The 15252-nt window shown below is 43.5% G+C and overlaps 1 protein-coding gene across 1 annotated transcript in view; it reads left to right on the plus strand.

The window, feature by feature from the left end:
• Window positions 1-747: 747 nt before the first annotated feature.
• COL4A4 (collagen type IV alpha 4 chain) overlaps window positions 748-15252 on the plus strand; it is a 114596-nt gene continuing 100091 nt past the window's right edge. Inside the window, exons 1-3 of the mRNA XM_039257625.1 lie at window positions 748-803; window positions 4814-4856; window positions 8765-8842. Coding sequence (XP_039113556.1) covers window positions 748-803; window positions 4814-4856; window positions 8765-8842 — 177 coding nt within the window. The remainder of the gene's footprint in view (window positions 804-4813; window positions 4857-8764; window positions 8843-15252) is intronic.

The raw sequence follows: 15252 nt of genomic DNA on the forward strand, positions 1-15252 counted from the left end.
TATAGATTCATCAGTTGATGGACATTTTGGTTATTCGCACTTTTTGGCTATTATGAATATTATGTACAAGTTTATGCATGAACATAGTGTCAATTCTCTTGGTTATAGCTAGGAGTGGAATTACTGGGTCTTATGGTAATTCTATGTTTAACTTTTTGAGGAACTGCCTTTTCCCACAACCATTGTACCTACCATTCGACATAAAAACATTTTTTATATGCATTTGCTGTATGTGTGCAAAGTATGTGTTTCCATGCTAAAGGATTCCCTTACTAGTTTCAAAAAGTAAAATGCACTTAAGTGAATTTTACCTTGGATTTTCAAGGGCAAACATTAAATAGAAGAAAGTGCCACTTAACAAAATGAAGCAACAATTTTTATACAAGCATTATATACATCTGTATTTCATTTCTCACAATTGTATTTTTGACATGAGCTGAAGAGTCTTTTTATTTCTAAGAATAAAAACTGGTATTTATTCAGTTTTATTACCACTAACATTGTTTTGTCAAAAAAAGTTGAACTCCTCCTTTAGAAAATATTTCCATTGCTATGGGTAATGAAAGTAATTATTTTCAACAGTATAATGAATATTGTGTTTTAAGAGAAGTAGTTATATTTAACATATACAAACTTTAAACCCAGGACACAGCACCCCACTTACAAGTGAGAGTCTTCTGGAAGAGAAGAGAACCTGACAGCATTTTTTTTGAGTACTGAGGCGTGACTGTGAAGTAATCTAGGCACATGGCGTTAATAAGGTGCTCATTCAGGTGGATCAAGCCCTTGGCTGCAAATCCCTGGTGAGTGTCCTCTGTGTGATAACTTCCTTTTGTTTAATAATTTCTCCTAAAGGTTCGTTTTAGAGTTCTAAATTGTCCAAATGTTTCATGTGTCAAAGAGCCAAAGTGTTCCAGAAATCTATGCGTTATGCCTGCTATTTTGTGATTCATTTTTATTCTCTCTACTCTCCCTGAATTACACCCACATCATCGCCAATGGGAAAGACATTCATCTAAAGGCTGAAGATTCTTGTCCTCTTACTAGATTTGAATAGCAAAAACCTTCCTAATACCCAGAGCAGCAGGGGCCCTATAACCACTAGAGTTAGGACAGGGCACTAAGTGAGTGTGGTAGGCAGGATAACGGCCCCTGAGGATGTCCACATCCTAATCCCTGGATCCTGATAATATGATCTGTTACACGGTGATGGGGACTTATGGGGATTTATGTTTGCAGGTGGTATTAAAGTTAATCAGCTGACCTTGGGGAACTTATTCTTTTTTTAAAATATTTTTTAAAGTTTTTATTTATTTTTGAGAGAGAGAGAGAGAGACAGAATGCCAGTGGGGAAGGAACAGAGAAAGAGGGAGACACAGAATCCAAAGCAGGCTCCAGGCTCTGAACTGTCAGCACAGAGCCCGACACGGGGCTCAAACTCCCAAACTGAGAGATCATGATCTGAGCCAAAGTCGGACGCTTAACTGACTGAGCCACCCAGGCACCTCCCCTATTCTGGATTAGCTGGGTGGGTCCAGTATAATCACAAGGATCCTTAGAAGTGAGAGAGAGGTAGGAGAGCGAGAGGCAAAGGAGATGTGACAGTGGAAACAGGTCACAGGGATAAGAAAGACATGACCAGCCATTGCTGGCTCTGAAGATGGAAAGGAGACCAGGGGCTAAAGAATGTAGGCAGCCTCCAGAATCTGGAAAGCACAAGAAAACTGATTCTCCCCCAGAGCCTCCAGAAGGAGCACAGCCCTGCCCACACCTTGATTTTCAGCAGTGAAACCCATGTGGGAGAATCATGAGTAATACATTTCTGTTGTTGTTAAGCCGAGTTCATGGTAATGTGTTATAGGGCTGGTAGGAAACTAACATGATATTGTTAGAAGGGACCAAAAAAGATTTTGGGAGTTCAGACAGCAAAATGTTAAATAGAAAAATGGGAAAAGTTTTGAAGCTGATGAATATGTATGCATGAGAGAGTGGTAGGAAGGAGAATGGACTCGTTTCAGAAATACAGGCGAATCTTACTTGGAGCAGATGGGGAGGAAACTGCAAAATAATCTTAATTTTAAATGGTTCTTAAAAAAAAGAATTGCCGGGGCGCCTGGGTGGCTTAGTCGGCTAAGCGTCCGACTTTCGCTTAGGTCATGATCTCACGGTTCGTGGGTTTGGGCCCCGCGTCGGGCTCTGTGCTGACTGCCAGCTTGGAGCCTGGAGCCTGTTTCAGAGTCTGTGTCTCCCTCTCTCTCTGACCCTCCCCTGTTCACACTGTCTCTCTCTATCCTAGAAATAAAATAAAAATATTAAAAAAAAAAAAAGAATTGCCTTATTTTTTAATACAGACAGCAGCAGGAGGAACTATCAGAGGACAGGGAAAAGGAAGAGCAAGAGAGGTTGAGCGCTGACCCCAACGACTTCCCTCCTTGCCCCCTTCCAGCAAGTTTTTGAGGACATTGTCCAACATTTCTGAGTCAGTTTGCTTTTGTGGAAAATGTGGAAAAAAACTTGCCCTGGTGGGGTTTTTTTAAGTTTATTTATTCTTGAGAGACAGACAGACAGACAGACAGAGTACAAGCAGGGGAGGAGCAGAGAAAGGGAGACACGGAATCCAAAGCAGGCTCCAGGCTCTGAGCTGTCAGCACAGAGCTCAACACTGGGTTGAAACCCCGTGAGTTCAAACTGTGACATCATGACCTGAGAAAGTCAGCCACTTAACTGACTGAGCCACCCAGGTGCCCCATGCTTGACTACAGTTTTAGTGAGACTATATATATATGGAGGCCAAAACCACTATGGGTAACATGTCCTTACTTACAAATGTCCAAAGTGATAGGGGCCCAATTAGTAAACAGTAGTTAGAAAGACTTGACTTAAAACACTTTATTCCATGTTTAACACATCTTTCAACCTTTTATTCTCTTAATTTACTTAGTTACTTCACTGAAATGCCAGCCTCGCCTTTATTGGCATTGTCATGAACTCCAACAGCCGGGGTGTGGAGAAGGAAGACCTCGGTGGGGTAGGCAGTAAGCATGCGCTAGACCTGCCTGGGTCCCCAATCTCCTAGTCCTGGTCTCGCCCAGAGGCACAGCTCTGCAGCTTTCTATAATGTTTCTCAGCCTTTTTTTTTTTTCAATTTTTAAATTTATTTCTGAGAGAGAGAGACAGCATGAGCAAAGGAGGGTCAGAGAGAGAGGGAGATACAGAATCTGAAACAGACTCTAGGCTCTGAGCTGTCAGCACAGAGCCTGACTCAGGGCTCGAACCCATGAACCGTGAGATCATGACCTGAGCCGAAGTCGGACGCCTAACCAACTGAGCCACTCAGGCGCTCCTGTTTCTCAGCATTTTAACATGAGCGGGTGACTGTGGAGAACAAAGTCTCACTTAGGACATAGGTTTCAGACAGAAGACTCTACTTAGAACAAAGGACAGAATGGGGTGCCTGGGTGGCTCAGTCAGTTAAGCGTCCGACTTCGGCTCAGGTCATGATCTCACAGTTCGTGGGTTCGAGCCCCGCGTCAGGCTCTGTGCTGATAGCTAGCTCAGAGCCTGGAGCCTGTTTCGGATTCTGTATCTCCCTCTCTCTGACCCTCCCCTGCTCATGCTGTCTCTCTCTCAGAAATAAATAAAACATTAAAAAAATTTAAAGAACAAAGGACAGAGCTTGCAGGGAAGTCGCAGGCTGAGTCTGGCTGGACCATAGCTTTCCTCCCATCCTTGGGGATGATGTGACCTGAATCCCCAAAGCAATCCAAGCTGTTTAAGAATTAAATTAGATGATGAATATGAAAGCTCCTTGACCAATGTAAGCCCAAGGCAGATGTATGCAGATGTTTAGTGGTTGTCACAGTCAGACTGGGCTCCTGGAGTAATACCATAGCCCAGGGGCTTATAAACAACAGAAATTTATTTCTCCCAATTCTGGAGGTGGGAAGTCTTCGATCAGGGTGCCAGTGTGGTGGGTTCTGGTGAGAGTATCTTCCAGGTTGCAGACTGACGACATCGTGGTGTGTCTTCACATGGTGGAAAGAGAGGGAGAGAGAGCTCTCTGAGGTCCCTTTATAAGGGCATTAGTCCCATTCATGAGGACTCCACTCTTGTGACCTAATCACTTCCCAAAGGCATTACTTCCTAGTACCATTATAAAGGGTGAGGATTTCAACACATAAATTTGTTGGTGGGGGGGGATCGGGAGATGCTATAAACATTCGGTCCATAATAGTGGTCTTTTATTGTTACGTCTCTTCTCCATTAAAATTTGTTTATAGTTATGATGTCATCCCCAGTGGATTTCTGCCTCACTCCCAAGACCCTGAACCACTTAACTCTTCCCTAACTGGTTCATATTATTTTCCTTCCCTTCCAGACCACCTCCCCCGTCCATTAGGTTTTCTTCCCTCTTCCCTTCTTCCAGTTGGTTCCACTTAATGGCATCCAGGAGACACTAGTCTTTGCATTGTCCCTGAACAGAGCTGCCTCTTTTCCCTCCCTCAGGATTCTGCATTTCATCCAGACAGTCCCCTTATCTACCCTTTCAGGTCTCACCTCCAGAGTGTTCCCAGGGTACCCAGCCCAGTGTGGATCCCACTAAAGGGGTGTGAGTACTTCTTGACCGATGAGTAAGAAGGTAGATACAATGATGACAAGCAGAGAGAGGGTAACATTGATCTTGTCACTGATGACAGTGGCCTATTAGGGAAAAAAAACTTTATGGAATTTCTTCCTTTGTTCTTTCTCTTTTTAGTTTGTTTTGCATGAAAATGAACAGTTTGTGTTAATCTGCATTTTTGCTGTTTTGTAGGTTGCTTATACTTATCCTCTTTTCTATGCAACATGTATATGCGGTAAGTACATTAATTAGCTCTGAATGCATGCATTGTTCTCATTATAAACCTTTTTGTGTTAAACAAGTCACATGGGACTCAGTTTTCTCATCTCTAAAATGAATGGTTGGACTAGGTGAACCCTAGTCAAGACTGCTTACCAGATTGCCCAGGTATTGAAGTTTTCTTCGTTTTATAACATGACCCTTTGTTAAAATCTTTTTTTGGAAGGGGGCAGGAAGTGGCCAGGCCACTTCAAGATTAAATCAAGAAATACAAGATTACACGTGAACATTTTAACTCTGGAGAAAGATAAGCCTAGAATATTATGTAATAAGATCTCTTTCTTCTGCTTCCCACTGAGGAATCTGAGTTATTAAACCCAACCCCAGACATTTCTGGGAATCCACACTATGGACTGCCAGGAACCCAGGTAGATCTTGCGATTAAATGAACTGGTTAAATCACCCCAGTGAGCATGTCCCCATCTGTCCGCCTTGTCTGGCTTGGAATTACTCAATCCAGTTTCTGTGATTTAAGTTAACATAAGTCTTTTCAAGGCAGATCAGAATAAAAAGTTGCTTTCTGTTCTGCGTTTCCTACCAGTCAGGACCAGAGAGGAATCAGAAGCTCTCCCCAAGTAGGATGATACGACTTGTTCCACTTAGTCCCATGCATTTGAGAGCATCATCTGAAATAGTGAATGGACATGGAAACACACTGAAATATATGGGTCTGGATGGTTTTTTTTTTTACCTGATTTCTCTACGTTTATTTTTGTATTATATTCTCCACCCCCCCCCCCCCCCCCCGGCCTTCCCCACTAGAAGGCCCTACAGAGTCTTAAGTTTCACTTCCTTTGTTTCTTATGTTCCATACGTGGGAAGAAAATTCTTGAACCAAGGACTCATCTAGCCTGGATCCTCCTATCAGATTGTTCTGTGCAGAGATATTAGAGATTTCACACAAAAGTAGTTATACTAGAGTTGGGTTTAAAAGATAGTGATAAAAATGGATGCAATAGCTATGAGAGGCAATTTGGCATTAGCCCTCAGAATTTCAAATGCAGAATCCTGTTGACACAGGAATTTTCCTTTTTGGAATTTATTATATATATTTATACTGACTTACACATAAAGAAAACGCACAAAAATATTGTAGTGATTATTAACAAAAGAAGAGAGGTAGCTAAAGCGCATGGAGAAGGACAAATTAAACAAGTTATAGTTTGGCTATAGTTTCCCTCTCTGAGGGAGAGCCATTTGGTTAACTTGGAATGACTTTGAAGTTGTCTGATTAAGTGAAGACAGCAAGGTACAGAGAAATATACCATTTGGGTAAGAATAAAACAAGACTCGAATCACCAAAAAGTGTGTGTGCACGTGTGTGTGTATGTGCACGAGTGCATATGTGTTCCTCATGTGAAAGTGCTCGTAACTCCCCAGAAATGGATTGAGGAGAGTGATTGCCTCTAGACGAGGGAACAGGGAGCCTGGGTTGGAAAAGAAAATTTCTTTCCCCATTATACTCTTTTGCCCTGTTTGAATTTTTTTTTTTTATCATAGGCCAATGTTGTTTTTCAAAAAAGAAAATAGAGGCACAAATGTAAGACCAGTTATTAATCTAGAAATTAATAATATACTCCTTAAACATTTTATTCAACATATATTTGTTTAAAAAATATCTGAGCGAAAATAGGACTGGCTCCTTTTCTTCCTCTTTGAAGAATAATATTAGTTTTGGAGAATGTCTGTGTATTCCGGTGAAGATGGTTTATACTTTGAATGTTGCCTTGTATGAGCCATAGTCTTCATCTTTTTCAAATGGGTTCACACAATCTCTTTTGGGGGCACATATTTTTCCTCTATGAAAGCCTCCTCAAAGGTGGTATTTATTGGGCTGTATATAACATACAAAAACTTCTTAGAGCCTAAAATTACCTCTTGCTTTTTTCCTTTATCAGTAACAGTCAAAGTTTTATATGTGACTATTGCTGTTTTATTTTTATTAGAATCTTCTAATTTATTATACACCAATTCTTTCCTGAAATGTAATTTTGCTACAAACATCTCTGTGATGGTTGGCACAATTAAGAAAAAAAAACAATAAAAGAACAAACTTGTCTTTATTATCAAGCCAGCTAATCAACTGACCTTCTTTCTCTGGTTGTTTTGATATTTCACTGAACACATAGTAATGAGTCCCAACCTTAAATGAACCCAAGTGTTCAGACCAGTTATTTTAAAGTGTTTTCATGATGTCCTGGACCTGGGCATTTACCCTTTTTTTTTTTTTCACCTTATCAAAGTTCTGAACTTGACGGTTCTGCATGCATAGATAACAATGTGACTCAAAACTCAAGAAGCATATATTTTGGAAACTTCAAATACATTTTTTTTTAAATGTAACTTTCATAAAGGTTCACATTCTTACAGACTTTCAATGATCCTAGAGTTTTGTTTATTAAAATGTCTTCTTTATTCATGCTTAATTTAAAGATTTTTCTTTTGGGATGTGTCTGAGCGTATTTTTTTCCTAGAAGAAAGAAGTCTAAGTTGTGTGATTGAATAATAAATACATTCTGGGTAGACCTTTTTCCCTCCCATACACATATTCATATATGTGTGTATGTTTACACGGGTGTGTACTCATATGTACACATACTTATATGTCTTTCCATACATACTTATGTACATCGGTATGTAGGTATACCTATTTGTTTTCCATAGAACTATAAATATTGGTTCAAATGTTATAATTTCTCCACTATGCTTTGGTGTACAGACTCAAGTTTACAGCCTTGAGTGTGAAAGATCTATCAGTCATAGAAATGTGTGGTTAGTCTATACGTGGTTGCAGTGAGGGCTGGACCAGGCAAGATCATGAACTAGGCGAAGTGTATCTCTGGTGCCTTTCTGATATTTCTGTCCACACTCTCAGCTTGCAGCATCTGGAGCTGTTTATGCCACTACTTCCTCCCAGCCCACCACCCCAGGCTCTAAAGGAATGGTCAGTGTTCATTGTCATTGTCATTGCAGGTGCATCATGATGGCTGTTTTGTTGTTAAGGGATCTACTTATGGAAACAGTTATTCTGGGATTATGCTTTTGTATTGAAGTGACAGTTGACTCTGGATATAGACAATGAGGATTTGTGAGAACAAGGGGCTGATTCTTCCTAAAGAGCGTGCGTGTGTGTGTGTGTGTGTGTGAGAGAGAGAGAGAGAGAGAAAGAGAGAGAGAGAGAGAGATTGGAAGAAACATGAAAGTTAAGAGAATATGTGAGTGTGGAGAAACTATCTAAAGAGAGTGTTGGAGAGAAGTCAGCGAGAAGTGGAGAAGGGCTCACATTATTCAAGTTCAGGAGCTTTCTGGTTGAGAGACACATTAGAGGAACCATCTTGGAGTTTCAAGCAGTTTGCAGGAAGCAGTTTTCATGTGAAGTCCAAGGCTGTGACGGGAGCAGTGACCAGGAAGGACTCTATGGTTTTGGAGGGGAAGCGAGAGAGTCCTGAAAAGCAGCCAAGTTTATAATTGAAGTGAGACACCATTGTGTCCATACAGTTTTCCTAATCATATAGTTTACACTCTAAGATTGTTCACAACTTAGTAAATGAGGTCTTGCCAGGAGAAACGCATCACAGAAGATTCTGGCTAAAGAAAAATGGCTTCAGAAGGGGGCTTTCTGTTCAATGCCAGCTCACGTAAACTTTTAGTTTTCTCACAGTCATCAGTCCTCTTATCTAGCCACGGTGGAAGTTCTTTGCTTTTTATACATCAACATGAATCTTTTCTTTTCGCAGCTTCAAAGGTAAAAGTATGCTGTGGAAGTCTCATGAGTTAGGCAAACCAAGATGCTCGTTATAAGGGACATATGTACTCAGCTAAGTGAGGAATACAGGTTTACTAAACCAGATTCTTCCTTTTCAGAGCGGAAAGAAGTTTATTGGGCCTTGCGGAGGAAGAGACTGCTCAGTTTGCCAGTGCTTTCCTGAAAAAGGGTCTCGGGTAAGTGATGTAAAAATCAGCATGGGCAGTGGGAGGAAGAAATAGGGAGTTATGGTCAAAGGGCATAAAGTTTCTGTTACACAAGATGGGTTAGCTCTGGAAGTCTGCTGTAAGATGTCTGCCGAGAGTTAGCAATAATGTCATGTTCACTTAACAATCGGTTGGGAGGGAGGCACCTGGGTGGCTCAGTCATTTAAGCGCCCAACTTCGTTCAGGTCATGGTCTCACAGTTCGTGAGTTCAAGCCCCGCGTCAGGCTCTGTGCTGACAGCTTGGAGCCCAGAACCTGCTTCAGATTCTGCGTCTCCCTCTCTTTCTGCCCCTCACCTACTCATGCTCTGTCTCTCTGTCTCTCTCTCAAAAATAAATAAACGTTAAAAAAAATTTTTTTTTAATTTGTTGGGAAGGTAGATCTCATATTAAGTGTGCTTACCACAATAAAATATTAGACAAAAGTCAACATGGGCGGCATGTTGAAATTTGAGCCATTGTGAATATTTAACATTAAGTAGTCCCAGATTCTTAGTGTGTTCTAGCAATTGTCAGTGTTTCTATTTCCAGTGAAAGTTCTGTACATTCTGATAAGCCATCTCGATTTTATTAGACTAGGCGTCAAGCTTAGAAGTGCAAGCCGTAATCTACCCAGTGTTTCACACTATACTAGTCTTGTGAACTGCCCTGTGCAAAAAGGGTCTGGTGTCAAATGGTGCATGCTGGGTCACCATCTTGAAACTCAGGTTGCATATCACCATTTTTTAAAATGTTTATTTATTTTTGAGAGAGAGACACACACAGAGCGCAAGCGGGGAAGGGACCTAGAGAGAGGGAGACAACAGAATCTGAGGCAGGCTCCAGGCTCCAAGCTGTCAGCACAGAGCCCGTTGCGGGGCTGGAACTCAGGAACTGTGAGATCATGACCTAAGCCAAAGTCGGACACTTAACCAATTGAGCCACCCAGGCGTCCCAACATGTCAACATTTTAAAAGTTCTGAGAAGTAGTGCAGTGAGGCAGGGGAAATCTTGTTTAAACTTATCCAAAGTGGTATATCTGGACATTGGACTACAAGACCCTTTTATGGAGAACACCTCCTGAGGTCACGTGGCATAGTGTTCTATAATTGGAGTGATGGCTGCATTCATTGTGCGCTTCTTACGTGCCAGACATGACTCCCTGTTCTCAAAATGCTTTAGGTCTCTGACTCCTCATGACTACTTTCTTGCCATCTTGGGGTGCTAACTTTACAAGGCAGAAGATCAAAGCTCAGAGAGGGGTAGTGTGTTGCTCAAGTCCACCCAGGACAGTGCTCTGGGTGACTGCACTAGACTCTCTGTCCCTGAAAGGCACAAGGAACCTCTTGGCTACTGTGTAGTGGGTCGTGTGAACATTTATGGGCCTCTATCTCCCTTATGTTCTGACAGCAGCAGCTGACAGCCCACTAGCTCATCTGTGCTGGAGTGTTAGGTCAAACAATTCTTCTGATTAAAAATAGTCCCACAATCTTAGAAGAAATGAGCATGCTCCAGAAACTTGGAACAGTTTTTGAGTCAGATCAGTGATTCTGTCAAAACCTGTCCACATTGATCCTATAGGGCGTGACACTCAAAAAGCACAATTCAGTGACGATTAGTCTACGAGGAGGCAAAACCTCTCCTGAGAGAAGAGACCATCTATTTCTCCCATAGCTTTGCTTTCTCTCCACACAATATGTGTGCAGTATGTAAGGGGACCTGTGTTGAGCTCTCTACCTGAAAGCAGCTACCTTCCCAAGCATGAATTATGACAAATCCCCTTCTGCTTAAACTGCTTTGTTTCTTTAGTACTTCAAAAAGTTTGGTGCTAAGAATGTATCTTAAGGTTTTTGTTTTCCTTTTTAAAAATTTTTTAAAGTAAAAAAAATTTTTCACAGTTTTTTAAGCTTATTTATTTACTTTGAGAGAGAGAATGCAAGCAGGGTAGAGGCTGAGAGAGAGAGAGAGGAGTGTGAGGATCCCAGGCAGGCTCTGCAGGGCTCGAACTCATGAACTTTGAGATCATGACCTGAGCTGAAGGCAGATGCTTAACTGACTGAGCCACCCAGGCACCACTATCTTGAGATTTTTCAAGCTGCTTTCATGGCTTGATTTAAAAGCAAGAGGTGCAAACTTCCACTTATAAAATAAATAAGTCCTGGGAATATTCTGTACAACATGATGAAAATAGTACATTATACTGTCTGGTATATTTGAAAGTTACTGACAGTAGATTTTAAACGTTCTCATCACAAGGGGAAAAAGAACCCAGTTACTGTGTGAAGACAGATGCTAACTAAACTTACCGTGGTGATCACTTTGCAATCTATACACATATCAAATTATGATGCTAAGATGCTGAAACTAATATAAAGTTTATATGTCAATTACATCTCAATAAAAATTCTTTTAAAAAGTAAAGACACTAAAAGCTAGCAATCTAAGAAGTGCCTTTTCCACGTATATGTACATGTTATTGGGGGGGGGCGGGGAAAGCCTGGCTTTTTACATTTTTTTTTTAAGTTTGTTTATTTTTGAGAGACAGAGCATGAGCAGGGGAGGGGCAGAGAGAGCGGGAGACGCAGAATCTGAAGCAGGCTCCAGGCTCTGAGCTGGCAGCACAGAGCCCAACGTGGGGCTTGAACCCACGAACCATGAGATCATGACCTGAGCCAAAGTCGGACGCTTAGCCAACTCAGCCATCCAGGCTCCCCTCCCATAAGTTTTAATAGCTACTCGTATGTGGAAGAGGTGGGAACCCTGCCCTGGGGTCTGACTTCAGGTGCAGCACTTGGCCTGTGGTCATGAAAAGATGTCTACACACTCAGATTCAGGCACCAGGCTGCTGTCACAACTGTGAACTCGGGTGGGCGCTTCGAGCGGCCCAAGCGTTAGTTTCCTTGTGCACCATGAGTGCTTTCTCTTCTGTTTCCTTGGGTGTCCAGTAATCACAAGCAACGCACCTTGCATCCCGCACACAATCTCCAGTGCCAGGGGTGACGGGCAGAGCAGAGTGCGGAACGCGGGCCACCTCTGCCCTTTCCAAGACAGACGGCAACCACGCGAAGGCTGCGCGCTGCAGGCCACACTGTCCAGCTGGGACTTGGGGAGCTTGGCTTGCGCATGACCGCGAGGTGGCGTGGGAGGTGGGTGCTCCCAGGTGCTCAGTGGTCAGCCAGCCCACTCCCATCCTGGCCCTGGAGCTGTGGTGACAGCTCCAGGGGGTCTAGAGAAATAGGAATCCATGCAGTGGCAGAGGGTTGGGGATCCGCCTGAGACGGGGCAGCCCAGGAGTGGCTGGGCCAGGCATTCCTAAGGAGGAAATGATTCCCCCTTTAGGGGTTCGTGCCTGAGCGAGTCCTTTAAGCCCTGGACCACAACTGCTGTGTCTGGAGCAACCACTGGCCCCACGCAGTGGAACGATCGGGTTGGGCGTGGAGCTGCAGACCCCCCCCGCTGGAGTCTGAGGTAGCGCTGGGGTGTATCTGTGGCAGGGAGCCAAGGGGCGGTTCCCTCGGTTGAAGTTCAGCGTCATCAGTGTCCCCTGAGGGCCCACAGTGGCTGCACCATGTGTTTCCGCCAGCGATCACCATGGCTTCCTCTTTGCTCCTGTCCTGGTGCATCCTGTGTGCCACCTGCTCTCCCTGGAGCATAATCCGAGCCTTCTCACTTGCCTGCCCTCTTCCGGTCTGTTTTCCCACTTCTGCTGTGCCTCTGTTTCTCCTGCCCTCCCCAAGGAGCTCGGTGGAGACCTCAGCGCTCCCAAAGCATACCCCCAACTCCTCCCAGCCAGCGCTGAGGCCCCCCGCAGGACCCTGGTCCCCTTCCCTTTCCTGATGGCACTTTGGCTTGTAGCTCTGCTTGGGTGAGAGCGTCGATGCACATGACCCTCTTCATGAGCTATGACCACACACGCCTTCTAGGTGGTCACGTGGACACAGGGGAAATGCTTATGCTTATTCAGATGCCTTTGCACACCTTTGGTCCTGGCCCGCAGTGGACATGTATTGGGCAGTTAGTACACATAAATCAGGTACATGAAAACTCAGCCTCCAGCCTCAGCGGGATTGGGAGCCTGAGTGGGTGGCCTCACAGGCCTGTCGCATTCTTCCAGGAGTACCTACCGTATCTAAGGGGGGGGGGGGCGGGGAAACAGGGTTAGCAGGGAGTCTCTCACCTCGGTCCTCCCCTGCCCACCCACACACGCATCGTTGAAACCTGTTATTAAATGTGCAATCTCACATAAGCTCACGTTCCCTTGTGGTATCAGGCAGGGCCAGAGATAAGTATTTTGAACAGTGCCAGAAAATAGTCCGGAGCATCCTGGAAAGAGCTCCAGTCGAGGATGGGAGACTGGAAACCCTGTCCCTTCTTTCAGGTTGAGAGCCTCAGCTGAGAAATAAGGGTTTGTAGTGTCGGGCTGGTCCCATTCCTCCTGGCCCGAACAGCCTCCGGTTCTGTGATGTAGGTGTGGCCTTTTGCATAGGACAGCTACTTAATTGGCTTCCAAAATATTTTGCAGCAATGCCCTGACATTTCCCCTAACCTCATAATAGTTCCTGTTTGAGGATATGAATGACATTGGCACTGGCTGAGATTTTAAGATTTTCTTAACCAGTTTCAGTGGTGGGATCTTCATGTTTTCGATCGTCTCCTTGCAGGGAAAATTATGTCTTTATAGACTAGACGGGACCTTTGAAAAGCTCCACTTTAGTAAGTAGCATGATGATCAAGACACGTTCTATAGCACTTTCCAGAATAAAATAGAAAATATGTCCTTGTTATTTTTCATTGAATGCAGTCTATCAACTATTAAACTGTTGAGTATTCTATTAAGAACTTTATAACTTGGTGGTTTTTATGCAAAGAAGTCAAAGGGTATAAAACTCAAGACCTGTCTTTTGTTTGTTTGTTTTGCTTGTTTTGTTTTTGTTTTGTTTTGTTTTGTTTTGTTTTTTTGCTTTGAAAGCTGAAATCACACATTAGCAAATCAGTGTTTCCTTTGGGAATTTTAAATCACTGAAAAAAAAAGCACAAGTATTTCCCCCCACAATCTCATTCATTTGTCCCTCACGCTCTTAAGAGCCACATTCCATGATAAAAATGGAATTTACTTGGGAGATTTTAATTATTAACATTTTTCACCATTCAATTATTGGCACACAAAGTTCTAGAACCCGATCTCTTTATCCCTCACACAGCTGTATTCTAGTACAGTCTATAACCGTAGCCTGATAAATGGTACAGAGCAATTTTTTTGAGGTCCCAAAGAGCACGTAAGTCAATGATGTCATATTTTGGTGTAAGCAGATTCCAGTGACCACTGACAAGTTTGATCTGTCACCCACCCCCTTAGGGATTTGGTTCTGCTGCCTTCTTTTTCTTGCGCATCTTTCTCCTCCAAGAACAAACTCCCCAGCTCATTTTGTCTCTGCTGGAGACTCCTCTGAGTAATGAAACCCTGCCTAAGACTCAGGTGCTTTCTGAGGACACCCAAGTGAGCGGGCCCTTGGGCGGTATGTCCACCTTGGGGACTGTGGGGAGCTGGACAGTGCATGCAAAGGCATCCGAATCCAAAACTGGGGAAAATACAGTGCCTACCAACAAATCTCCCAGTAGAATTTAGCCCACCAGCTGCTAGTTCACAGCTTCAGCTTTGCTTGTTAGAGTGTTCCCTGGTCAGGAATGTTAACCTTGAGTTCTGAAGAATGAAAAACTTGCAGAAGTGAAAAGAATGGATCTTCCATTGTAGGTGCTTGAGGAAGTATTTCTAAACAGGGTGTGGGAAACCTGGACGTGCCTATCAGTTTCTACTATTTGGCCTATTAATTGTCATACTGGTAGAAGTAACCAGTAGTAGTTCATTTCCATATGGAAGGATGACTCCAGCCACGAACATGGCTTTCTGTAGGCTGACCGATCTCTCTCTCAACCTAGCATTTGTGCTTCAGAAAAAAGGAGAGAAAACAAGCTTATATTTGCCTACTGTGTTGTATTACACGTTGTGTTTGCAACCAGGCCAGGTGTCCCGAACCTCACCGGGGAATCCTAGTGACAATTTGGGTCTGGTAGGTCTTGGCGTATCTGCCCTGATCAGTCACCTCATTAAATTGCCAGTGATTTGCAGCATAGCCTTTGGCCTCCTCATGTGGAGTTCAATTCCATAGCAACGAAGATTGCTGAGCTCTGCGACCCAGTGTGAACTGAGGCCAGGCAGCCGCAGAGCTCAGCAAATGTGGGACTACGCTGAACTTGAGTGGATCAAGGTCATTACCAAAGGGGAGACAGCCTTGTTGGTGGTGAGAAATAAGGGCTAGCAATACAGGTGCATCCCGACACAGGGCATATGCTCCACAGGAAAATGGGAAACAGTATTTGTAGCTATAGAAAACCTCTCAAGTG

This window comes from Hyaena hyaena, unplaced genomic scaffold (assembly GCF_003009895.1).
Source record: "Hyaena hyaena isolate Hyena2069 unplaced genomic scaffold, ASM300989v1 scaffold_628, whole genome shotgun sequence".
Classification (NCBI taxonomy): domain Eukaryota; kingdom Metazoa; phylum Chordata; class Mammalia; order Carnivora; family Hyaenidae; genus Hyaena; species Hyaena hyaena.